At 43.8% G+C, this 27,612-nt stretch overlaps 1 protein-coding gene across 2 annotated transcripts in view; it reads right to left on the bottom strand.

Moving 5' to 3' along the window:
- Positions 1–27,612, bottom strand: part of agbl4 (AGBL carboxypeptidase 4) — a 1,307,642-nt gene that overhangs the window by 622,325 nt on the left and 657,705 nt on the right. For both annotated transcript variants that reach the window (XM_068036420.1, XM_068036421.1), the window contains exon 6: positions 6,119–6,158. In XM_068036420.1, coding sequence (XP_067892521.1) covers positions 6,119–6,158 — 40 coding nt within the window. The remainder of the gene's footprint in view (positions 1–6,118; positions 6,159–27,612) is intronic.

Raw genomic sequence — 27,612 nt, 5'->3', positions numbered from 1 at the left:
GCACCACCTTAAACATTCACTGCCTCCACCAATGGCGCATAGTGGCAGCAGTATGTACCATCCAAAGATGCAGTGCAACAACTCACAAGCCTCCTTTGTGCCAAACCTGCAATCTGTACCATCTAAAAGGACAAGGGCAGCAGACACCACCACCTGCAAGTTCCCCTCCAATCCGTACACCATCCTGACTTGGAACTATATCACTGTTCCTTCACTATTGCTGGGTCTAAGACCTGGAACTCCTCTCCTAACAGCACGGACGGTGTGCCTACATCACATGGGCTGCAGCAGTTCAAGAGGGTGGCTCAAGAGCAATAGGGACAGCAACAAATACTGGCCTTGCCTGCGATATCCCATGAACGAATTAAAAGAAAAAAAATCCCCACTCACCAACCTTACCTTCCCTCTGTTACTGTAGATCACAGAATCTACTTGGCCACAATGCAAAAATAAAAACTAACACAAAATAAACATTTCAAACCAAATTTATGAATCAAACCATGCCATAATGTTTCCAAATGTCAACTAATCACTCTTGTGTATTCCCTTAGCGATTGTCTTCATGTGCTTTGCCTGTTCTAATGCTCTTACGCAGTGCTACCCCAGTGGCTGCAGCATGGCTGGTGGAAGGCTGCTGACTTTCAGTAAAGCCCTGTGCAGAGTTTGTGCCAGACTTCTCCATGCTTCTTGACATTGCATGCAAGCTTTCAGGCAGGCCTGCCAATGCACCATGGAGTTCATTGTGTATACCCATCAGTATTCTTCTGTACACTGCACCATCGGAGTACTCATCTGATTGCTCTGTAGCATAACTCATGTGTAACCTTGCCCTCTGGCAAGCTGGCACCTGTGTTACCCTGCAGGCTACTCATGCCCAATTTCTCACTACATGCGATCCTGCCTCTACGCGATCCTCCAAATTATGTGCAGAGTCAGTATCTGAGCTTGTGGCTGCAGGTGTGAAATCCAGTGACAGTGTTTCTTCTTTCTCACTGTCGTCTTGCTCTTCCACCACCGCCTGACAAGTGGGAGTTCTTGGCTATCTGGTCCCATTGCCTTTGCAAAGTTTGTCTGGAGGGCCTCCTGACCTCCTGTGGATTTAATGCATCTCTCCTCCTCTCCCCCTCTTCCACCAAGATGTCAGAGAACCTTGGAGTGTGCTCTCTCCACTGTTGCACCATAATTCAGTCTACTTCCTACTTAGTCACTCTTCCACAAACAGTTCGTGCCTGTTCCAACACCCTACCCCGCCCCCCTCCCCACCACCCCCCACCCCTTAAAAGGTACACGCTGGCTTTATGCAGAGCAGGCTAGCTTTAAGTGGTATTACCCTCAGTACAAATTTGGGCCTCCTGCTCAGTTATGCAGTCACTCAACACTACTGCATGCAACAACCATGCAAATTAGCAGGGAGCACAAAGTTGGCATGCTGGCTACATTGGATGCACCGCGCAGGGTTTAATCATGCATCGAGAACCTTGTGCCTATTTTCAGGGGCTACAGAATTTTATATGCTTTTGTATTATCACATGGCAGGAAATGACTTGTGAAAATTAAAATGTCAAGCTATAATGATCCTTTTCTACAGATAATGTAGTTTTCTTTTCTATTCTGTTTGATTTTTGATGTGAAGTGGGGAATAAAGCAATCATAATAATAAACAGGAAAAATCAAAATTGCATAAAATACAGCAATTAGATACTAAGGTTCCTGAGGTTCCTGGGCTGAGATAGGCTTTAGGTCCAAGTTATGCAAAGGGAGGGCCCAGAATATGGAACTGAATCCCATTCCACCGGGAGTTTACTCCAGTGAGACCAGACCTCCAGTCGAGGTGAAAAGAGTCTTCTGCTCCCTGCTCCCTTGCCCATATGAAGGGGTTGTGCCAGAGGGAAATTTTCCTTTCCAATTAGTAAATTAGTAAAATATTTACAGATAAAAGCACTAAAATCATCGATAAAAACAGAAAATCCTGGAACCACTCAGCAGGACAGGGTAGCATCTGTGGAGAGAGGATTAACATTTCAGGTTAATGCCCTTTTGTCAGCACCTGCACTATTTTTCCTTTTTCCAAAATGTGGTGAGTTTTTGTGCGCAAAAAAAGGAAAGGTATGTTACCTACATTATTTGTGAAACCAGAAAGTGGTGGAGTTCACAAGTTCTGACTGTCCACTAATTTTGTCTGCAACATTAACTTTGACTGAAGTGATTTGAAACATTTTATCTAAACTATTCAATTAAGAATAGATTATGCGAGTTGTCTTTTAGTAATTTTAAGCAGGGAAATCTTTTACTTCCCAACTGCCGATCATGGAGCCCTCTTGGTTCCTTGTGGATTGCCATATATGTCATTAGGATGGAGACAGGGGCAGAAGGAAAAGGGCACAAAAGACACAAGGCAGGGCTACACCAAAGCAGAAAAAGGCCAACAAAAGACCAGATTCTGCAGAAATGCTGCTTCCTTGATAACATTTTAGGGAAAGTCTACATTAGAGAGAACTATGTTATGTTGCAAGCTCACCTCCAAACATCCTCCAAAAGCCAAAAATCAAAGAATGTTCTTACTTCAGAACATTTGACTTCACATCACTAAGTTGTTTCATAGTGCAAAAGTATATTTACAGTGAGCTTATTACCACTGCACCCACTCCTGATGCCTCTCCGTACTGTTCTTAAATTTAACCTGGTTCTTTATAGAGGTGATATCAGAGAGATGTATGTGGTGCTTGGCTGTGCTATGGTACCATGATCCTCTTGGAACTGAGGTGGCCTTAAAATCAGGATTTCTGACTTCCACAAGGGCTGATCTATGAGCAGCTGTTCCTGTTTATGGCACATACATGAGCAGGCATCCAAGTGGGACTGACCAGAGAAGTAACATCAGCTGTCAACAGTAGAGAGAATACCATACTGAAGGTGGATTCTATCCATGCCATTCATTCTGGATCCTGGACCTAAGTGCCTATTGATCAGCAGGAGACCAGACCTGACCTGAATGATAGGGCTTCTGAGAACTTTGGTGAACTATCATCAACTCTCCAAACAATCCCCAAGGCCTGAAATCCAATGTCGAAAGCATTTATATTGGATGTAGTAACTCATCTGAAAGCCTCTTTGTTTAGGATGGATGATTGCAGAGATTCCTGGTGAAGCCATCTACTTCAGGGAGTGCTGAATCCTTCTCAGATTTTGGCACTGAGAATGGCATTGGAATTTGCTGTAGCTCTGCCATCTATCTCAGATCCTCCAAGATGGTTCTCAGTGCTTCCACATAAAAGTAAGGTTCATCCAGCAGCCTTGTTAGAGCAGTAGCCCTGAGATCAGTTTGCTTGTTTCCTCCAGTGTTGCCATTTACCATTTTAAGCAATAGTCTATTTAATACTTGCTTCTGTATCAGCCCTCCACCACTCCTTCAGCTATTTTCCACCACACCTTTTGTCTCATCTGGCAACCATTGACAGTTTTGGAGCCTCCTGCCCCATTACTTGTTTTATACCTCTCTGTTTCAGCCAAACTGAGACTAATTTAAATATAGAAACGTATGCAGACTGCATTTACTCTCTGTATTTATATGAGCTGAACCTATAATTTACAGCATTGTTCACAACTCAGTGTTATGGCAGGTGGAAGTCCTGCCTCACCCCACTTCCAATCCCCAACACCATCTTTAAAATCTTCTGCTCTACTATTTTAATTATATTCAGAGCTTGGTAAACTTGGAACCATTTTATAGGCCAGAATTTTACGCCTTCCCCAAAGAGCAGGATGGTGGCGGGGGTGGGGGGGCATGAAATAAAGTGGGAGGTTTGGGGGCCCATTCCCTACCCACTCCCGCCTCCGCCGCCACTTTACGTAGGGCGGCGGCGGCGGCAAAAAACGGCTCGCCCGCCCCAAGCCAATCAAGGCCCTTAAGTAGCCACTTAATGGCCACTTAAGGGCCTCCACCCACCGCCATGGTGATTTTGCCCGTGGCTGGTCAGGCGGCTTAGGCCTGAGAGGCACCCTGTGCCTGACATAGAGCCGCCCCCGCTGCCCCAACCACCTCCAACACCCAACATGCACCCCATCTCCCCAATCGACCACCTTTGCCTTGCTGGGGCCCGACCGATCACCCCCGACGAGGAAAACAAAACTTACCTTGGTTCCGGGGCTCCCTGACATCTTCGTCTTGAAGCTGGGCTGCAGTCCCAGCAGTGGCCACCATTTCCGGTGGCACTGCTGCGACTCAGGGCTGCCGGCCCACTGATTGTCTGGCAGATCTATTAGGCGAGACTTCCAGCCTCAAGCGGGTGGAAGTCCCGCCTCAGAACATTTAAAGGCTGGAGAACCGCAAAATGCAGGTCGGATCCTCGGGTCAGGCGGAATCAGTAAAATCCCGGCCATAGTTACAGAAAAGAATCAAATTAATCGTTAATTTATCCTATATTTAGCACTGGAATAATTTTTAAACATTTCCTCTGACTGACTGGAGATCTAGCACTGCAATCAATTTTCAAACATCTACAGAGAAAACTCCTTCAGCTTTAATGCCATTATAATCAACAGCACTATCGAAAATGAAGATAACAAAGACAAAAATAGCCACTGTCACCATGAGTAGCTAAACCCCTCCTGTTCTCCAACTATATAGGTAGTGAAGTGGCTTTGCCAATAGCTACCTTTTTGGAGTTTCTCCAGACCAAAAATAAAGTTAAGAACAGTTAGGCATGCTCCTAACAACAATTTATAGTTATACCGTACCTTAATTCCAAAAAAGGCCCAAAGTGTGCCACAGATAAAAACAAAGTAATTGCTGCCAGTATTTGGTTTGTGATATTTACTGCAAATTTTGTCCTACTTTACAGTTTAAGATTTCTGGAACAGAAATTCATTAACATCTAAAATAAAAGAAGAAAAAATGTTTGCTACCTTGCCTATCAATGTTCAGTAGCCTTATCAGCTCTGTCAATTCCTGCACGTTGAATAATCTGTCTATATCAATGATTTCTTTTTAGGATTTCACAGTGAATTAGGAGTAAGAATTGTTGACAGCAAAATGTAACCCACCAAGAAGGAGGACAGACTTGCAAAAGGGCTAGGAAATTAAAGTGAACATGCTGAGAGAATCCATTGATTGTCCCACTGTAAATGAGCAGGGCCATATTTTTAAAAATAGGCTGGCTAATCTGAATCCTAAATATTCAATTTGGGCATTCTACAAAATAACACAGAATCAGCCAATTTATGTCACTTCAGGTTGGCACTCATCTCCAGTGCTTGCATGCAATGTGGGCTAGAAACAAGAAAAATGATTTAATGAATGAAAAAGCCCCCCCTTTCTTTTTTTTTCTTTTTGGGCCTCCTTATCTCGAGAGACAATGGATACGCGCCTGGAGGTGGTCAGTGGTTTGTGAAGCAGCGCCTGGAGTGGCTATAAAGGCCAATTCTGGAGTGACAGGCTCTTCCACAGGTGCTGCAGAGAAATTTGTTTGTTGGGGCTGTTGCACAGTTGGCTCTCCCCTTGCGCCTCTGTCTTTTTTCCTGCCAACTACTAAGTCTCTTCGACTCGCCACAATTTAGCCCTGTCTTTATATTTGCTAAATATAAAAGTATATAAAATATATAAATATAAAAAGCAATTCACTGAATAGAAAATAACAGCTAAAATTATTTATATACAGAAATTAGTAAACTGAGTGTAGAGATTAGTGTTAGATTTTCAATTTCTATTCATTTAGCAAATATATTTACTTATCAGGTATTTGCTTATCTGAAATTTATCGTAACACTGGGAATGCACTATTATCATATTAATAAAGCATAGAGTTAGATCATGGTGTTTTAATACACATTGCCTGTGGTACCTCTACAGCATGCAGTCTTCATAAAAAAACTCCTTCGCCTCCACGGCATAACTTCAGACAGAATAAAATCAACCTGACAATGCTGAGACTAAAGGCCTAGATAGGCAGCTCTAAAGACATATTACTGCTCAGGGCTAAGCCACTTCCAATATAACTGTCACTTGCTGCTATGTAAAATTTGTCGGGGGAACAGTTTGTTTCATTTAGTGTCAAAGAAAATTCCACATTTAGACAGCTTTTGTATAAAGCAGAAAATATGAACCAGCATTTCTACTCACCAGGGTTTGTTATTGTCAAGAGGTCAAGGCGCCTTTGTTGCTAAAAGACAAACAAACAGTTTGTTAGAACATAGTTACCCCATAGTGTGCAGTTTTGCTAGTGGTCCAATCTTTAAAGCACCGTTTATATCTCAATGTATTGGCAATGTCTTACAAAGTAAAAGGTAGGCTGGCTGACAGACAGACACAAAGTCACTGTGGTTTTACAATAAAACCTGCCACCAATCTATGCCCAACAGAAGATCACATACTTTCAAGTGAGTTTAAAAGGAGGCCCAACAAATTCTCTTTCACATTGGAGAAAAAAATGGTGACACAGCAGTCATTATGGCTAAAATGGCATGCTTATCAAAAAGTTGTAACAGCTGTCTTACAGGTGCAAACAGCTAACCCCAGTATTTGGCAGCATATGTGGAGAGAGAAGCACAGTTAACGTTTCAGGTCAGTGACCCTTCTTCAGAACTGACCTGAAATGATAACTCTGCTTCTCTCTCCATAGATGCTGCTAGACCGGCTGAGTATTTCCAGCGTTTCTTGTTTTTATTTCAGATTTCCAGCATCCGCAGTATTTTGCTTTTATTATAACCCCAGTATTTGTTGTGCTAAACATATGAGACCTCCACTTTAGTAGCATGAGATTTATACATTGTACAATTTGATAAATCATAACCAATTCCATTTCATATATATTCAATATTTCATCAGAAAGTATTAATTTCTTGTAGATAAAGGTATCTGATTACAAACATAAACTTCAAACACCATTGTTTTGATAGCTATGCTAAAAGAATTGGAAGAAAACATTTCTACCTTGTGAAAAATGCCAGATTTCTTTCACTAATCACAAACTTCCAACAAAAATAGGAGAAATATATCTAGTTGAAAGGTATAATTTCTTGAGAGCTTGTTAACGTTAATGTAAAAACATCAGCCAATGATGGCACGGGTTCAGTAATGATTACTAATGGTTGCCAAGTCAGCAGAGAAAATTCCAATTTACCTACAAGGCAATCATGGTTTTCTGCTCAAAAATGGTTTGAAGTGCAGCACAGATAAAGATGCTAATCTTGTTGCTCATAACAGTATCTACATAATGGTCTTCGCATAGCAATTTGTGATAAAATGGGAGTTTCTGATAGTTTGGGCACCGAGGGTTTAAAATGGAGGTTTTTCTTTTTGCATAGTACAATATGTTGCAAAGATATTTCACCCATGTGAAACACAAAAGGATGCTGTCCGTGAATCAAACGACAAAGGACTCATTTTGATGGCAGGGCAGTGTGTTAAAAATGTTAATAGTGAAGCTTTTGTCAGACAGATATGTAATTTCTAGTTGCGGTCATGTGTGAAAATAGCTGAATTGAAAATACAGTAAGGAAGTAGAACTGTTGCAGACCATTAAACTATTATCTATCCAGATATAGAGATTGTTAGCATTTTGGTTGCCTGGCTGCTTCAAAGAGACTGCTTGCGTTCCCAGGAAAAACATTCTTATAACTAAACAACTTTCTTGTTTTACAGTTTAATTATTCATCCTGTCTATTATACGTATGGAAAGTGTTCTGTATATAGTGCTTATGTGTGTGACACCAGAGATAGCGGTCCTGAAAATCCATGGGTTGCAATCCCATCATTTACAATGGAACCACATTTGCTGGTGCCTGCCACCAATGATCCCACCAAACTATGTGATGTATCTTCTCTGCAAGGGGCCGGCAGATACCCACACCACTATGGGTGCATCTCAAGCATCGACAAGCTTCACATTATCAGAAACTTCAGGAGCCACTTGTAATCCAAGGCATCCCAAAGAAACCTTTATTTTGGCTCCCTCACCCACCTCTAACATAAGAGGCAAGGGGTTATATATAAAAAATCACCTTATAGCCATTTACTTTATAAGTCATTTACTTGACAGTTCCAAAAATCAACTGATCTTCTGGCCCTCTCAAGAACAGCACAAAAGGAATTGGAAACACTAATCATTCAGTGAAAAGTACGGTGAACAACTTTGTCCAAGGCTATTTTCTTGTAGCTTGTGATAAACCTTATGAAGATGTGCATTGTGTTCTGCTTGGTTGGGTGCATGTATCAGAATATAACATACATAGTAGCAAAGGAATGATTTAAGCAGAAGATCATTGGTTTATCGAGCCTACCTACCGAAACCACCTATCAATTTCTTACTGTGATTGTGCTATTAGCAGTGTTGCAGCCCTCCCCTAATGAGGTTAATTCAATTCACTCTTTCATGGAAAGTACTTTCAAGACAGGTGGAATTTCTTCAATAACTTGTCAGATGATACGTAAACATATATCTGCTGATGAAGTTATACAGAAAATTAGCCTTTTGATTTGGCTCAGACCAACATGTATTCCAACAACAGCTTGCATTTATAGAGTATCTTTAACATAGTAAAACTTTCCAAGGTGCTTCATCGGAGTGTATTCAAACAAAATCTGGCACCGAGTCACATAAGGAGCTATTAGGACAGATGACCAAAAGCTTGGTCAAAGAATTAGGTTTTAAGGAGCGTCATAAAGGAGGAGGGAGAGTTAGAGAGAGGTGGAGAGATTTAGGGAAGAAATTCCAGAGCTTAGGGCCTAGACAGCTGAAGGTACAGCCACAAATAGTGAAGTGATAAAAATCGGGAATATGCAAGAGGCCAGAATTGGAGGATTGCGGAGATCTCAAAGGATTAGACGGCTGAAGGTGATTACACAGATAGAAAGGGCAGAGGAAGAATTTAAAAACAAGGATGAGATTTTTTAAATCGAGGCTTTGCCAGACTAGGAGCCAGTGCAAGTCAGTGAGCACAGGGGTGATGGGTGAGTGGGACTTAGTGCAAGTTAGGATAAAGGCAGCAGAACTTTGAATGAGCTCAAGTTTACAGAGGGTGCAAGGTGTAAGCTGTATTACAAATCTATTACAGCCAGTATTCTTATTGAGCACTAATTGGTGATATCCAGATTTCAGGTCTAGCTTGAAAACACTTAATTTATTTACCTCTGCACTAATCTCATCCAGGCTTGGAGTATCATGCTGGTCATACTAAATTAATATGTTTGATGCTCACATATTAACACAAAGGCAAATATCATTAGGACTTTTGGTTTTGGAAACAATGCCTGGAGGCAAGACCCAGAGTAAAGGACCAGATGTGCGTACAAATATCAACTACATTCCTCCAACTCCTTTAATGTTGCCTTGATATTTTTCAGTACAGTTAAAATGTATCTTAATATGATGCTGATCAACAGGAATAACAGACTTTGAAATAAATTAAACCTGCAACCTACATGGCAATACCATGGAATACTTTCGAGAATTCACTACAAATATTTAGTACGTTAGTATTATAATGCTACATAGAATCATAGAAATTTATGATACCAAATTAGACCATCTGATCCACCGTATCTGTGCTGGCCGAAGAAAAACTATCCAGCCTAAACCCACTTTCCAGCTCTTGATCTATAGCTTTGTAGGTTATGTTACTTCAGGTGAATATCTAAGTACTTTTAAAAAATGTGCTGAGAGTTTCTGCCTCTACCACTCCTTCCGGCAGTGAGTTCCAGACCCCCTGCCACCTTCTGGATGAAAAATATTCCCCTCAATTCCCCTCTATTCCTTCTATCAGTTACTTTAAATCGATGCACCCTGGTTATTGACCTCTCTGCCAAGTGAAATAGGTCCTTCCTATCCCCTCATTCTAGGCCCCTCATCATTTTATACACCTCAATTAAATCTCCCGTCAGCCTCCTTTGTTCAAATAAAACAATCCCAGTTTATCCAATCTTTCCTGATAGCTAAAATTTCCCATTCCTGGCATCATCCTCACAAATCTCCTCTGTAGCAGCTCTAGTGCGATCACATTTCTCTGGTAACACAGTATTCTAGCTGTGGCCTAACTAGTGTTTTATACAGTTCTTACATAACCTCCCTGCTCTTATATTCTATGGCTTGGCTAATCAAGGAAAGTATCTTGTATGCCTTCTTAACTTCCTCATCTTCCTGCCCTGCTACCTTCAGGGAACAGAGTAACAACAGTAGGCCATCTAGCCCCTTGTGCCTGTGCCACTATTCAATAAGATGCCTTTGTCCATATCCCTTAATACCTCTGGATAACAAAAATCTATCAATTTCAGAATTAAAATGTATAATGGATCCAGCATCAAGTGCTGTTTGCAGAACAGAGTTCCCAAACTTGGTTGTGCGGGGGGTGGGGGTGGTGTTTTATGCTCTCCTCCATGGCGGGTTTGGAGGTTGGGCAAGCATTTAATCAGGCGGGACAGTGGAGGGGGGGAGACCCCGCCACCTTCCCGTGCCCACCCCAATTAAGTCTGTGGTGGGAAGGCCTGTGGGTGGCCTTCAGACCCCACCACCAATTGAGGCCCTAAAGTAGGCAATTAATGCTCAATTAAGGGCCTCATCACACCTTCGCTGGTATTGGCCCAACGGTGGGCGGGCCTGTCCACATGGGGAGCACGTCAAGCAAACCCATACAGTTTGCTTGCCGGTTCTGGGGCAGGTGGGGAAGGAGGCAGTTCCTTGTTAAAAGGCAGCTAGTGCCTGATCGAGAGATCCACCACCAGAAAGGAGGGAGGCACTGCTAGCCACCCCTTGCCCTCGCTGCCGACCCCCCTACACCCCACTCCCCTGCAACTCCCACTCTGCGAAACTCCTCCCGCCCTGACTCACCTGTGGACTGGTTCCCTCAGCGATCCACAGCTACCGGTGGGTGCATTACTGGCAGCAGCCACTGCCTCCATGGTGGCACTACTCAGTGAAAGAGATGCTGGCCTCTAATTGGCCAGCAGCTCTCAGCAGGCAGCACTTCCGTTGCCAGGGTCCTTAATCTCGGGGAAGGCTTGCCGCTGTCCGCTTAAGTGCCTCAATGGCATTTAATGCAGCGGGCCATCCCCAGAGGAGGCGACACGAGGCTCTCGCTGGGGCTTCAGCCAGTGGCCGAGACCCCCTGTCATCCACATAAAAAAACACCATTTGTTTGTTGACGTGTTTCCTAATTTCACTCCTGAAATGTCTGTCACTAATTTTTAGAGAATACCCCCTGGTACTAGACTCCCCAGCCAGCAGAAATAGTTTCTCTCCATCTAAGCTCCCCTTAATATCGTGAAAACGTCGATCAAATCACCCCTTAACCTTATAAATTCAAGGGAAAGCAAATCTAGTTTGTGTAATCTCTCCTTGTAGGTTAACCTTTGGAGTACAGGTATCATTCTGATAAACCTATGCTATCCTCCCTCTAAAGCCAATATATCCTCCCTAAGGTGTGGTGCCCAGAACTGTTCATGGTACTTCAGGTGTGGTCTAACCAGGGCTATGTATAGCTGAAGCATGGCTTCTGGTCCTCTAGGTATAAAGGTTAACATTCTGAATTTTCCCTACCTTTTTATAACATTTTAATGATCATTGTACCTTGAAGTCTCTTTGGACTTCCACTGTTTCTAGCTTCTCATCACTCAGGAAGTACCTTGTTCTATCATTTTGAGGACCATAGTGGATGACCTCACATTTGCCTACATTGAAATCTATATGCCATTGTTTTGTCCATTCACATCATCTATCAATATCTCTTTGTACTTTTATGCTTCCATCTACACTGTCTACAATGCCGTCTATCTTTGTGTCATCAGCAAATTTAGATTTGTGGTTTTCTATTCAATCATCTAATTCATTGATAAATACGATGAATAGTTGAGGACCCATTTTCTGCCTGTTGCCAGTATGAGTTAATTTCAGGTGCTGTAGGAATACATCGATTGGACTTGAACAGCCATGATGGTTATTTGTCCTTGGGGTTTACTGGATTGTACTTGACATTTACCTGGATGATCAAAATTTGTTGCTTAGTTTCTCCATCTTCTGCGCAACTTTGCCTAGGTCACTAGGTACTTTCGCCAGTTCTAAAGATTCATCTAAGATGTGCACTCTTTCTCCAGGGGTAGCACCACAAAATTTTACACAGATATCATCTATCTGTGGATTTCATGACATGCATTAATGAAATTACATTTCTTGCTGGTCAACATAAGGTTGTGTAAAAACTATTTACTAATTCATTATTTTGCAATTTAACCTATCAAAAGATGATTGATTCATATTTTGTACTTGGCTTTGGAATAAAATAAGAAAAAGCTTTCTTAGCCTCATTATAGTTTGCATATTTCTAGTCTGAGACAGCATGTCAAATATATCTTGTAAATATTTTTCCCATATTGAAAAAGCCAATACTTTTGCACAGTATTTATGATATCATGGCACACTTAAACCATTTCACCTATTTATCCCATTTTAAGGGGACTGAAGTCAGGTTGTGGTATAGGCTGAATGGGGATATATCAGGCAATCTCATGGCCATATTATTATTAGAACTACAGACAGATATTTATATGTGAGATAAACTGGATCTATGCTTACTGATTCCAGACATAGAAGCCTCTACAGCTGAGTAAAGCCTGCATTCCATTTGTGGGTTAATTAATCATACTCATACCATCTAAACTCATCCTTAATTCCTCATACATTATCCATGTAACTCTCATTAAAGTTCTTGAACTATTTTTGTAATTAAACTGACATGATTGTCATTATAACACTAAAATTCTTGATTGTTACAAGTTGATCAATTCAGTGTGGTTTTTGTACCAAATAAAGCTCTGTGATTTCTCCTCTAGTCTCTGGACGAAAACAATCCACATATCAACTTTCCATCTGGATGATACTTTCCTAGATATCATCTAATTTGATGCTGTAGACATCCTACAGGACAAAATGTAAACTGTTGACATTAGCACAGTGGCGCAGTGGTTAGCACCGCAGCCTCACAGCTCCAGAGACCTGGGTTCGATTCTGGGTACTGGCTGTGCGAAGTTTGCAAGTTCTCCCTGTGACTGCGTGGGTTTCCGCTGGGTGCTCTGGTTTCCTCCCACAGCCAAAGACTTGCAGGTTGAGAGGTAAATTGGCCATTGTAAATTGCCCCTAGTGTAGGTAGGTGTTAGGGGAATTGAGGGAATGTGGTAGGAATATGGGATTAATGTAGGATTAGTATAAATGGGTGATTGATGGTCGGCACAGACTCGGTGGCTGAAGGGCCTGCTCCAGTGCTGTATCTCTAAATATAAAAAAATAGCAGTAGTTACACTGAATCTGCTGTCCAAGGATCCACTGTTCAAAAAGTTGTAAGGTATGGGTTCTTTGGGGCAATGCCAAATTGTAAAACAAATAACATTTTTCCAGAAAGCCTTACGTATAAAGAGAATTGTAATATTTACAATCATAGAATCACAGAGTCATTGCTGAAAAAACAGACATGCTGCAAAGCTTTTTGTCTTGTACTCATTAGGACAGACACACGAATGCCGAATTTCAAAGGGAACAACAATTTATACTGCATGAGAAAAGGGTGCTGATTGGTTGGCAAGTCGACTCTGATTGGTCGAGCTGTTGTCATGGAGAATGCGCCAGGGAACTGTTGTCCCCACGCTTTTGTTTAATTGAAACAAGGTGCAACGTCTGGTGGTATTTTCCACAGGATGCTGCTATCAAGCCAAAAAGACGTTCTGCCTACCACACAAATGTGTAAAGTGATATATCAATTTCAGTGCCAGTGTGATGTCAGGTACATAAGCCGTATGTCCCAACAACTGGCGGGGATTGTATCAAACAGCATGTCCCTTCAGTTATTCGCAATAGGCAGAGTACTGACCATAGTCAACCAGCCTCTACTTGCAAAATTCAGAACACAATGTATGACGTTAGATGTGATTCCACAATTAGACAGCACTTGTTGAACAATCCCAAGTATGCTAAGAATTACAGTAACAACCAAATTTACATTTGGGCTTGCAATGTGGCCACTTACGCTTGTTAGAAGCTACACATATTCATACGCAGGGACCTATCCTCTGCAGGTGACAGGAATATGTCCAGACACTGCAGTTTTTTAGAATTAAACAAAAGCTTGGGGACAATATCCATTGCCTCAACCAGAGTTGACTTGCTAACCAATCAGCGCCCTTTTCTCATGCAATATAAATTATTGCTTCCCTTGAAATTTGACATTCTTGCATCTGTCTGGATGAGTGCAAGACGAAAAGCTTTGACAGCATGTCTTTATTTTCAGCAACATTTAAGTTCTGTACTACCAAGCAACTATTCTTCATACAGCCATTATGCACAGAAGTAAGCCATTTGGCCCATCAAGTCCATGCCAGTTCTCTGTAGAGCAATCTAGTCAATCCCATTCCCCCGCTCTATCGCCACAGCTCTGCAAGTTTATTTCCCTCAAGTGTCCATCCCATTTCCTTTTGAAATTATTGATCGTGTCAGCTTCCACCACCCTCATAGGCAGTGAGTTGCAGGCCATTACCACTCACTGCATTAAAAGTTCTCCCTCACAACCCCATCCCCCGCCCCCGCCCCCGCCCCATATCTCTTGCCCAAAACCTTAAATCTGTGTCCCCCAGTCCTTGTACCATTGGATAATGAGACCAGCTTTTCTTTGTCTACCTTATCTAAACTTGTCATAATCTTGTACACCTCTATCAGATCTCCCCTCAACCTCCTTTCCTCCAAGGAGAACAACACCAGTGTCTCCAACCTAAATTTGTGTGTTTTATGCACTGATTGTCAATAAAATTTCTTAACTAAGGACACAAAGAACTGTTAATAATCTGAGAATCTTTGACATTGAAGTGTCAGAACCATGACTTGGCACATTTCTTTCATCAATACTGAATGCTGCAGATCTGAGGCTGAATTTTCAAAATGGGATCGGGAACCTGATGCCCAGATGATTTCCGGGTTTCAACACCGCACCTCAGCTGCATCGCTAACACATTGCAATCTTTAAATGTCAATGCCCTAACTGGGCTGAAGGTGAATTCAGCACCAATTAGTGGTGCCAAGCATCTGCAGGAGGCAGCAACTGACCAGCAGAATGAGAGAGGCAAAGGCAGCCTTGCCGCAGAGACGGCAGCTCCTTGGAGGGCCAGCAGAATAAAGAGGTGGGGCAGCGCTTCCAAAATAAGAAAAAGTCCTGCGCTTAGCCCAGCACAAGATCCCCGTGAGCCCAAAACATTTCATCTTCCAACAATAGAGTTTACCCTCTGCGCGCTGTGAGCCTGACAGCTGTGTACTATTGTGCACCAGACTGTTTGGGCTCGCCGGAATTCCAATTGAAAAGTGCAGTGCGGACCCACCCCAGCCCCTCAATGTGCTCCTCTATGAGCCTAATGGGCCCTTAATTAAAGGTGAGCAGGCTCCCCGTTCCCTCTCCATCGGGTTCCAGAGATGACCTCGGGACCACATTTTTCAAATCGCACCCAGTCCTGACCCTGCTGGCATTTGAAAATCCAGCTCCTGGACTTTGACTTCTCGTACATATTAGCACTTATGTAAAAGTTAATATGTGGTGATTATGCCTTCAAGGAAGATGCACTCATTCACTGGTAAATTTTTAACCTGTTCAACTTTCTGTCCTTAGGCAAAATTGCATACCCCTAATTAAAATGGATCTGTAGCTTGATACGAATCGCACCTTTTCATTACAGTGTTTAACTTTAAATAACTCGGTTCACGTTTGAGTTCAGTGCTCAGGATACTTTTTATTCAAGGGTTATACAGTCAAAGGACTGTTTGTGGTTATCTGTTAAATAAATGAGATACAAGCAAACTGAACAGTTTCTGAAGCTTGCTATTCCCTTTAAGAATAATCTTCAATCATATGACCTTTTAGCTATTAATCACTTCTGGATAATATGATTTCCACTAAGAGTAATAGGTCGGAATTTTACGTCCTCCCCCCCAAAGAGCGGGAAGTTGGCGGGGGAGGGGAAGCGCGTAAAATGGAGCGGGAGGTTCTGGGGCCCTTCTCAAACCACACCCGCCTCCACTGCCACTTTATGCAGGGCAGTGGCAGCGAAAAATGGCCCATCCACCCCAGGCCATTCAAGGCCCTTAAATGGTCAGTTAACAGCCTGAGAGAAGCCGCCTGACAAAAGCTTTCTGATGGCCTGGTGGGTAGTGGGGTGGGGATGGGGGTGGGGGTGGGAATGGAGGGACCCCTCATGATTAGGCACCATATGCCCGATGGAGGGCCGCCCACACTGCCCCAACCACCCCCAACACCCAACACACCCCCGTCCCCCCCAATCAACCACCCTTGCCTCGCCAGAGCCCAACTGATCACCCCCGGCGAGGCACCAAAAACTTACCTTTGTTCTGGGGCTTCCCGACATCTTCCTTCTGATGGCTGGGTTGCAGTCCCAGCAGTGGCCACTGCTCCCAGTGGCGCTGCTGGGACAGAGAACTGCCAGCCCGCTGATTGGCTGGCAACTCCATTAGGAGGGACTTCCTGCCTCAATGAGGTGTAAGTCCCACCTCAGACCAATTAAAGGCTTGGGGGCCGCAAAATGCTGATCGGATCCTCAGGTCAGGCGGAGGCAGGTTCTCCACTGGTGGATGGTTCCCGTCCGCCAAGGGTAAAATTCCAGCCATATAGTCATATACATCATTCGTCCATTGAGTCCGTGCCAGCTCTCCACGGAGCTATGCAGACGTCCCACTCCCTGGCTCGATCCCCGTAGCCCTGCAAGTCTACTTCGCTCAGCTGGCCATCCAACTTCCTTTTGAAGTAATTGATTGTCCACACTTCCACCATCCGTGTGGGCAGCGAGTTAAAAAGTGCTTCGTTATATTCCCCTTGGATCTTTTGCCCAAAATTTGCAATCTGTGTCCCCTAAAAAAATGTTTAAAAATTTCAAGTCATTGATAATTCAAAATGTAGAACTAAGATGTTGAACACTGGGTTAGACATGTGGGAAAAGTCATGTATGCCTCAGGACAGTACTTTTCCATAAAGAGAAACTTCTCTGTAATGACTACTTTTGGGCCTTCAGAAGGCTTGTACGTACAGCCAGTTTTCGAACCAGGTTTAAATCAGATTGAATTAATATATTTTGGGGCACATCTAAAAAAGCTCTTTCCGGAAAGTAGGTGGCCAATTTTCATTCTAAATTTTCAACAGAAATGGAGCAATAGAGCAAAAAAAATGTCAGTGCACTACTTACTGCCATGTTCCCAGTGCTAATCCACCCAGCCAGGTGCCTCATTAAGGTATGGAAATCTGAGTCTTATTGTGGAATTTTCAGATAGCAAGGGGCATGCTCAGTGCATTCTGTCCATTGTGGTACTCAGTGTAAAGAGATCCAAAAATGCAAAAAGTAAAAACACAGTGGTGCAGATTTTTGTGGAGCCAGCAGAATGATGTTTCAACATAACAATCCATAGACCCCTGGGGAAATGTGATTACCACCCAGCTTAAGCCTAAATATTATGCGGTAGTGAAGTCAAAATAGCACATATATTAGAAATGTCATTTACCACTAAGATCCCACCTATTTTTATTTCTTGGCAGACCTCTACTCTGGTGGCCAGAGATCCACTGGAAGCAGGCAGGAGCCTTATGAATATTTGTGAATTGGGGTCCCAATTACAAACGCCAATTACATTTTTATATCTGCTCACCATATTAACACTAGTTCCTGCTTCCAGCCAACAAAGAAATCACAAAGCAGCCATTTTAAGCTAACAATAAAAGTGTTCAAGCCAGTAAAACCCAAAGACAGATTTATCACAAATTTTTTATTGTAGCCATTTGTGGAGCCATAATGGATCTCCTTTCTGTGGCATTGAACACTGGTTAGACATGTGGGAAAAGTCACAAATGACTACAGTAAAAATGTATGATAAATTTGTCTTTGGGTTTTCCGAGCTAGAGCACTTTTATTGTTAGCTTAAAATGGCTGCTTTGTGATTTCTTTGTTGGCCGGTAGGTGCTGCAAAACTATTGCCCACTGCCCAAAACTGCAGCACCTTTTCACTCTGAACATTGCACCCTTCCTTTTTAAAGTGCTGCTGTGGGCCCTTCAAAATCAGCTGCCTCGCTGGATTTTCCAGCTCATTATCAGGAAACTACTTGTGCAATTCACACTGATAGCTCACTATGTTCATGTAAGTAAGACCTGACCACAAAAATGGTTCAGGTCTCATGACAATTCCTTCAGGTAGGTGCAGCACTCACCCCACCAACAAATATTGAAAATGCCACCCCACACCTCGACCCATATTTATGGGTTTTTGTAACCCTTTACTCTCTCAATTAATTTAAACATTTTGTATAAGTATGAATACAAGTTTGTATTTCGCTGGTTTAAAGAACCTTTGCATCCAAAATTGCACCTATTTTCAGAAGTTTTTTCCTTGAGTTTCTGCTCAAACTTATTTGCATAGTACCAAATGCAAAATCTGCTATGAACCAGTGCAATTTAAAACACAATTTAAAAAAAAAATTGCTTCAAAACAAGATTGTCCAACCTTTTTGCGTGGGGGGCCCACATTACAATTTTTGTCTTACATAGAGGGCCAATGAGAAAATATTAGAAAGATAAAGGTATTAAAAATGTATCTTACTATTAATCAAAACAACAACAAATGTGCATTTTTGTGAAGAAGCTTTAAATGAGAAAATTAATATATTGACTTGCTTTCTCGTCACTATGTTGGACACTGATATAGTGAGATACCTGGCATGTTTTGCTTGCACAAGTAATCAATGTTTGCCCGCACACTCATTTTAGCGATGCAGAGTAATCTAGATAGATGTCCATCTGAGGGAGTGATCTTGATCACTCTCTCCCCCTCTCTGTATCTCCCTCCCTCTCTGTCTCTCCTTCTCTCTCTGTCTCCCTGTGTCTCTCTCTCTCCCTGTGTTCCTCTCTCTGTGTTCTCCTTGCTCTCTCTGACCCCCTCTTTCTTTCTCTGTCCCACCTCTCTCTCTATCCCCCTCTCTCTGTGTCGCCCTTCTCTCTCTCTCGCTCTCTATCCCCCCCTCTCTGTTCCCCTTTCTCCCTCTCTCCCCCGTCTCTCTCTGTCCCTCCCCTTTCTCTCTCTGCCTCCGCTTGCTCTCTCCTCATCTCTCACTCTCTCTCTGTCCTCCCCTCTCTCTGCTCCCCTCTCTCCTCTCTCCCATCTCTCTCCATCCCCCCATCTTTCTCTTTCTATCACACCCTCTCCCTCTCCCCCTTTCTCTCTCTATCCCCCCTCTCTCCCTCTCTCTCTGTTCCCTTCTCTCCCACTCTGCCCCCCCCCCTCTCTCTCTAGCTTTATTGTGCTAACACTCCATAATTGATGAATTACATTGATTGGCTTGGATACGTATATGACACAATACACAGAAAATCATGCAGGCGACTACTTGGTATCCTGGCAGCAGTCATAAAGGCATCATTCTATGGCAGTCCACTTTGCCAGCTACATTTATGCCACCACTGCAAACCAAAGGATGGCTAGTGGACAAGCGCCACCCGCCAATGATATAGCTGATGACTCCAATGTGCAATTCATGCACACGTGTGCAGCATGCGTACAGTGAAAGCTGTGGTACCATACAAAATATGATATAGAAGACCATTGGCGTCTAGTAAACATAGCTCCAACTCTCCACTCACCAACAGTCCTGCAATATTATCTTATTGAATGGCGGAGCAGGAAAAAGGGGCCGAATGGCCTACTTCTGCTCCTAATTCGTACGTTCGTATTACCTTCCCTCTGTTGCTATCACAGTGTCTGTTTGGCCACAACGCAAATATAAAGGCCAACAAAAAATAAACATCTCAAACTAAATTTAGAAATTAAAGCATACCATGTTATACACAAATGTAAACTAATCACCCTTCTGCATTCCCTTGGTGCCTGTCTTCCTTGCCTGTCCTAGTGCTCTTACACAGTGCCACCCCCGTGGCTGCAGCATAGCTGATGGAAGGCTGCTTATTTTCAGTGGGAGAGACTGCAGATGACCTTGGAGGGTGACCTCCAGCAGCTCTGGCCCTAGAAGGCCCGACTTCAGACTGAACCATCTTGGGCAACAGCAGTCTGGGCTGGCTGTCTGACAGGCACCCAGTGGCAGGGGTGGGAAGACGTAAGCTGTCATCCTGAGACAGGACAGCAGGGCTGTGCTCCATGGAGCGACTGCTATTCTCTCAGGGTGCTGCTGCAATGCTAATAATCTGTTGGAGGACAGATTGTTGGACTGCTTGTCACCCCGCTAGCCCTTTGAACACTGGTATCCGCAGCCATGTTGGCAGCAGTCTTGAGCTTGCATGGCTATAAGAATATGAACTATGTGCCGATTCATTTATCCATACACATGTTTCAATCAAGTATATTTTGAAATCTTGCTGCCATATTTTGTACACCATATTTTTATGCATTATGTACTCTCTTACTTTTGTCATGGTTGAAAATATTATTCACCCTTAATAATTTCATTTATAAGACAACATCAGAAGTTCAGACCCTTTCCTGAAAACCAAGTGATTCCCCAGAGTTCTGATTCCTGGAAATTATGTAGTCTCCTTGATTTTCAGAAATAAGGTAGGATTCCTGGAAACCACACGACCCTAATTCCAGTAAAACACATGGTCTCTTATCTCTGGAGAACAGAAGGACTGTGTAGTGTCTGTCACTTTAAGAAACCAAAAAGAAAGTGATCACGTGCACCAATCAAAAGAACTGGGGAGGGTCATTCGTTTAAGGAAGTAAACCTCCAAGAAAGGGTTAAAGTTAATGCACAGTAGCCTTGGCACACAGCTTTAATAGATAAGAAAAGAGGGGAAAAAAGGAAGTAAGAAGAGGCCAGAAGTAGCAAACCTGCAGATATAGGTGGTGCTGTTGTTGTCTGGCGTACCGACCTCTACTTTGCAGAGGCTCAGCACCAACTGTCAGACACTTCTTCCTACTTCCCCCTGGACCATCACCCCACCACCGAGCATCAAGCTACTGTCCACAGAACTGTCACTGATCTCATCTCCTCTGGAGATCTTCCCTCTACAGCTTCCAACCTCATAGTCCCGCAACCTCGGACAGCCCGCTTCTACCTCCTTCCCAAAATCCACAAACAGGACTGTCCCGGCAGACCCATTGTTTCAGCCTGTTCCTGCCCCCTGAACTTATTTCTTCCTATCTTGACTCTATCTTTTCTCCCCTGGTCCAGTCTCTTCCCACCTACATCCATGACTCTTCTGACGCCCTTCGTCATTTTGACAATTTCCAGTTTCCTGGCCCTAACCGCCTCCTCTTCACTATGGATGTCCAATCTCTCTACACCTCCACCCCCTACCAGGACAGTTTGAGGGCTCTCCGCTTCTTCCTTGAACAGAGGCCCAACCAGTCCCGATCCACCACCACCCTCCTCTGCCTGGCTGAATTGTTCTCACATTGAACAACCTCTCCTTCAACTCCACTCACTTCCTTCAAATAAAAGGTGTTGCTATGGATACCCACATGGGACCTAGTTATGCCTGTCTTTTTGTGGGATATGTTGAACATTTCTTGTTCCAGTCCTACTCAGGCCCCCTCTCCCAACTCTTTTTCCGGTACATTGATGACTGTATCGGTGCCGTTTCCTGCTCCCGCCCAGAACTCAAAAACGTTATCAATTTTGCTTCCAATTTCCACCCTTCATTCACCTTTACATGGTCCATCTCTGACACTTCCCTTCCCTTCCTCGACTTCTCTGTCTCCATCTCTGGGGTTAGGACTGTCTACTAATATTCATTATAAGCCTACCGACTCCCACAGTTACCTCGACTACACTTCTTCACACCCTGCCTCCTGTAAGGACTCCATTCCATTCTCCCAGTTTCTCCGTCTCCGACGCATCTGCTCTGATGATGCTACCTTCTACAACAGTGCTTCTGATATGTCTTCCTTTTTCCTCAATCGAGGATTCCCCCCCCACTGTGGTTGACAGGGCCCTCAACCGTGTCCGGCCCATTTCTCACACCTCTACCCTCACCCCTTCCCCTCCCTCCCAGAATCGCGACAGGGTTCCCTTTGTCCTCACTTTCCACCCCACCAGCCTCCAGATCCAAAGGATCATCCTCCACCACTTGCGCCACATCCAGCGTGATGCCACTACCAAACGCATCTTCCCCTCCCTTCCCCTGTCAGCATTCCAAAGAGATTGTTCCCTCCACAACACCCTCGTCCACTCTACCATTACCCCCACAACCTCGTCCCCTTCCCACGGCACCTGCCCCTGCAATCACAGCAGGTGTAATACCTGCCCATTTACCTCCTCTCTCCTCACTATCCAAGGCCGCAAACACTCCTTCCAGGTGAAGCAGCGATTTACTTGTACTTCTTTCAATGTAGTATACTGTATTTGCTGCTCACAATGTGGTCTCCTCTACATTGGGGAGACCAAATGCAGATTGGGTGACCGCTTTGCGGAACGTCTCCGCTCAGTCCCTAAGCATGACCCCGAGCTTCCAGTTGCTGGCCATTTCAACACCCCCTCTGCTCTCATGCTCACATCTCTGTCTTGGGATTGCTGCAGTGTTCCAGTGAACATCAGCGCAAGCTTGAGGAACAGCATCTCATTTATCGATTAGGCACGCTGCAGCCTGCCAGACTGAACACTGAATTCAATAATTTCAGAGCATGACGGGCCCGCCCTTTTAATGTTTAGTTATTTTTTTTAAAACATTTTTTATTTGGTTATCTTATTTTAGGTTTTTTTGTGTGTTTAGTTTGTTTCTATTGTGCCTACCCACTGTTTCTTTTTTTTTTATTTTAATGTTGTGCTTGGAGTGCTTTGTGCTTACAGTCTATTCACACCCTCTCTGTACTGACGCTTTGTCTTTTAGCACACCATTAACATACCATTTGCCTTTGCTCCATGACCTTCTGATCAGTTATTCTCTGTGACCTTGTCCTATCAACACCTTCTCTTTTGTTATCTCTTGCCCAACCCAGCTTTACTTGCTTAAAATCTTATATATTTATAATATTTGTCAGTTCTGAAGAAGGGTCACTGACCTGAAACGTTAACTCTGCTTCTCTCTCCACAGATGCTGCCAGACCTGCTGAGTATTTCCAGCATTTCTTGTTTTTATTCCAGAAATAGCATCATTCCGTGTCCAAGCGCTATAGGAATAAAGACCATATGCAACTTGCAAACCATTGCCTGGCTGTTATGCATAATTGTTACTTTATAAATTCTCTAATTTGTTACATTGAAACCGTTGTTTGAAATTTTTGGCCTTGTTCTAAGACCCAAATAAGGTTCAGAACCGCTGGAGCCTTTACATGGCAGCAAGCTGACCTTGCATGATAGAAGTCTCAGCTTCCATTGCAGCACCCAGACATTGACTGGCTTCTGTTTCAATTGCAATGGAAGCAGAAACATCAGCTCCATAGGTTGCATCGTAGTTGGATCCACAGTGAGCTAATGGAGTTGGTCACCACATCCATGCTGGAAAAGATGGGCTCCATGCTCTGCACAAAGCCCTGTACAAAGTTGGGGATGGACTCCTCCAAGCTCCTTGACATTACACACAATTTTCTGTCAGGCCTGTCGATGCACCAAGCATGTCATTGTGCATACCCATCAGCCTGGTTCTATAACCTGCCCATCTGCAGCAGAACTCATGTGTGACCTCACCCTCCAGCAAGTTGGTACCTGCACAGCTCTTGCCCCTTACCCTGGCTGTACTCAAGCTCGGTGCCTCACCGTGTGCAAATCCTGCCTCTAAACTATCTTTACAATTGCACGCAGTTTCAGTGTCTGAGCTGGTGGCTGCAAGTGTGAAATTTTGCTCTTCCACTTGTTGCCCTTCCACCACTGCCTGGCAAGGTGGCAGTTCTTGGGCATTTGAAAGGAGAAAGACAAGGGTAAGGTTGTTGTGAGGGGGTGGGGGAAATCAAAAGGTGCATCCTTACACCTCTGCAGCTTGTAAATCAGAAGAGATTGTGGCATGAGGGGGAAGTGGGATATGTAAAGGAAGGAAGCAATGGTTTCAGCCCTGCCACAAGCCGCGGTCTCAGCAATGGCTGCTCCAGTGATGGCAAGGACTGCTTCCTCCAAGCATGCCTGCCATTCCCCCCCCCCCCCACCAGTTAGCTCCTGCTGCCTCCTTTTGTGCGTCACCTTGTCCTGAAAGAGAAAGGGAATCGTGTCAGTGAGTGTGGTGCAACTTGTTTGGCTGATGTGACTGTCATGGTTAAATAGCTAGCAGTGTGTGCAAGCTGTGAGATGTGGATGTGAGGCTTCCAGAAGTGCTAAGTGTGTGAGGATCAGATGCAGCTACAAATGTTATGCATGACTTGTGATTGATAAGAATTGTTGGTAGTTGAGTGATGGGGGTGTGGTGCATTGAGCAGTGTCTGAGGCTAGTGGTGCAGTTGGTGGGATATGGCATTTGAACATGCATTCATTGACCTTGGGTATTTGTGGGGCAACTGAACGTTTTGCAGCATTGCATCCAGGTCTTTGGGGTTTGACTGCTGGCATTGACGGCCATGGCTATCAGGTCTCACTGCCTTCTGAGCATTTGTCTGGATCAGTGGCCCACTCTCCCAAATGGGGATGCCATATATAGCAATGTGGAAGCATTTTGAAAATGATTGATCCCTCTAGGATTGATTACCTTTCTCATAGGCAATCCTGTGCCTTAAGGTTCAATACACATAAACTCCACTGTGCTTATCAGATGGCACTGTGGGTTGAATTCCCGAGTTAGCCTTGGAATGCCCCCGACACACTCCCAAAACTGGTAGCAGACTCGGAGGGGGTGTGAGTTGATAACTGGCATGCCATCCACGAACCTGCACAATCAGAATTTGTGTCACAGGTTGTATTGGAGGAACTCCAGCAGCATCAGGTTTTGCCCCAAATTCCTGCCTTCCGCTATGGGTAGTTTGGCCTCTTTACATGCTCTCATCTCCCTTGCTATTTGATTCCTTATGTTTATTGTAATTTTATTCTACACTCATTTGTTGTTTTATCACTTTTGGGTGACATTATGATATTCATATCCAAAATATCAGCTGTTTTAAATTGAACAATTTTGGATGTCAGTGCAGTGTTTATATGATGCACTAACATTGCTTTGAACACTGTCAGTTTTAGAAACTCAGTACAAAACTCTTTGTAGGTCCAGTAAAAGAATATTTCTTTTCCACTCTCTTTACTCCTTTGGTAAATTTGTTCTTTCCCTATGCGCAGAATACTGAGTTGCTGTGGTTTATTTTGTGGCATTAGAATATCATTCAGGAATTATACCCATATTACTAACATGCACTATATTTTAAAACTTTCTGATAACACTGTTAAAAATCTTTCACCTGGACTATCTCATAACATACCTTTTTTAATGCTGTGTTTATTGATTACTTATATGTTCATTCAGTTTACACAAGATGCGGTCAATTTTGGTGTGGCGCACAGATAGGATGGGTGGTGAGTTGAGCATCCACTTCGCTTGCCGATGATGCCATCAGGAGCCCCGGATCCATTTTTGTGATCGGTCTGCATCTAAATCTAATTGGCAAGCTACCAGCAGTAATTGCTTTCCCTATGGGTAGGACGCAGATTCGGTAGGTAATAAATTTGGTTGAGATGCCACTACTTAAAGGTAGCCTACACCTTTCAAATGGGAGGCGTACTTTTCAATGTTAGTTTGTGGCAATCAATTGAGCAAGTGAGCAGCAAGAAGGAGGTACTGTTCCCCCTCAGATAGGCACCATGTGCCAGGAAATTTGACCACTATAATGAAGTAAGGTTGCCACTGTAACAGAACAATTTTAAGGAGGAGATGGTTCGGGTACAGACGAAGTACATTCGCATGAGGGATAAAGATAGGGCAACCAAAGCCAGAGCTCTCTGGATGACAAAATTGATAGAGTGCAAGATGAAGCAGAAAAAGGGTGTGTATGACAGATCTCAGCTTGATAATACAAGTGAGAACCAGGCTGACAATAGAAAGTTCAGAGGAGCAGTGTAAAAGGAAATAAGAGAGGCAAAGAGAGAGTATGAGAAGAGCCGCCTGCTGTCCTACTGCCCAAGCGGGAGGCAATAAACCTTGGCCTTGGTGGAGACATGGTGGTGGACAATTAAACAACTGACAGGAGGAGAAGGCTCCATGAACATCCCCATCTCAATTATGGCATGTGCAAAAGACAAGGCTGAAGCATTCGCAACCACCTTCAGCCAGAAGTGCCGAGTGGATGATTCATCCCGGCCTGCTCCTGAAGTCTCCAGCATCACAGATGCCAGTCCTCAGCCAATTTGATTCACTCCAAGTGATACAAAGACACAACTAAGCGCACTGGATACAGCAAAGAATATGGGCTCAGACAACATTCTGGCTGTAGTACTGAAAACTTGTACTCCAGAACTAACCATGTCTCTAGCCAAGCTGTTCCAGTACAGCTATAACACCAGCATCTACCTAACAAAGTGGAAAGTTACCCAGGTATGTCATGTACACAAAAGGCTGGACAATTCCAATCTGGCCAGTTACTGCCCCATCAGTCTACTCTCAATCATCAGCAAAGTAATGGAAGGTGTTGTTGATAATGCTATCAAACGCCACTTACTCAGCAATAAGCTGATCGCCAATGCTCAGTTTGGGTTCCACCAGAGGCACTCAGTTCCAGGCCTCATTATAGCCTTGATACAAACATGGGCAAAAGAGCTGAATTCCAGAGGTGAGGTGAGAGTGACTGCCCTTGACACCAAGGCAGCACTTGACTGAGTGTGGCATCAAGGAGCCCTAGTAAAATTGAAGCCAGTGGGAATCAAGGGGAAAATTCTCCAATGACTGGAATCATACCTAGCACAAAGGAAGATGGTTGTGAATTTTGGGAGGCCATTCATCTCAGTCCCAGGACATTGCTGTAATGTCCTTGGCCTAACCATCTTCAATTGATTCATTAGTGATCTTCCCGTCAACATAAGGTCAGAATTGGGGATGTTCACTGATGATTGCACATTGTTCAATACCATTCACAATTCCTCAGATACTGAAGCACTCCTTGCTTACATGGAGCAAGACCCGGACAATGTTCAGGCTCGGGCTGATAAGTGGCAAGTAGCATTTGCACTACACAAGTGCCAGGCAATGGCCATCTCCAACAAGAGAAAATCTAACCATCTCCCCTTGACATTAAATGGCATTACCATAATTGAATCTTCCACCAATAACATCCCAGAGTTCACTAATGACCAGAAACTTAACTGGACCAGCGATATAAACTTTGTGGCTACAACAGCAGGTCAGAGGCTGGGTATTCTCCAGCGAGAATCACCTCCTGACCCCCCAAAGCCTTTTCACCAACTCCTGGCACAAGCCAGGAGTGTGATTAAATACTCTCTACTTGACTGTATGAGTGCAGCGTCAACAACTCTCAAGAAGCTTGAAATCATCTAGGATAAGGCAGGCCACTTGATTGTCACCCTAACCACCATCTTAAACATTCACATTCTCCACCAGAGGCCCACTGTGGCTGCAGTCTGTAACATTTACACAATGCACTGCAGCAAGTCGCCAAGGCTTCTTCAGCAGCACCTCCCAAACCCACCATCTCTACTGCTTAGAAGAACAAGGGCAGCAGTCTCTGTTCC

The sequence above is a fragment of the Heterodontus francisci genome, chromosome 8 (assembly GCF_036365525.1).
Source record: "Heterodontus francisci isolate sHetFra1 chromosome 8, sHetFra1.hap1, whole genome shotgun sequence".
Lineage (NCBI taxonomy): Eukaryota > Metazoa > Chordata > Chondrichthyes > Heterodontiformes > Heterodontidae > Heterodontus > Heterodontus francisci.
This window is presented reverse-complemented; position numbering and strand designations above follow the sequence as displayed.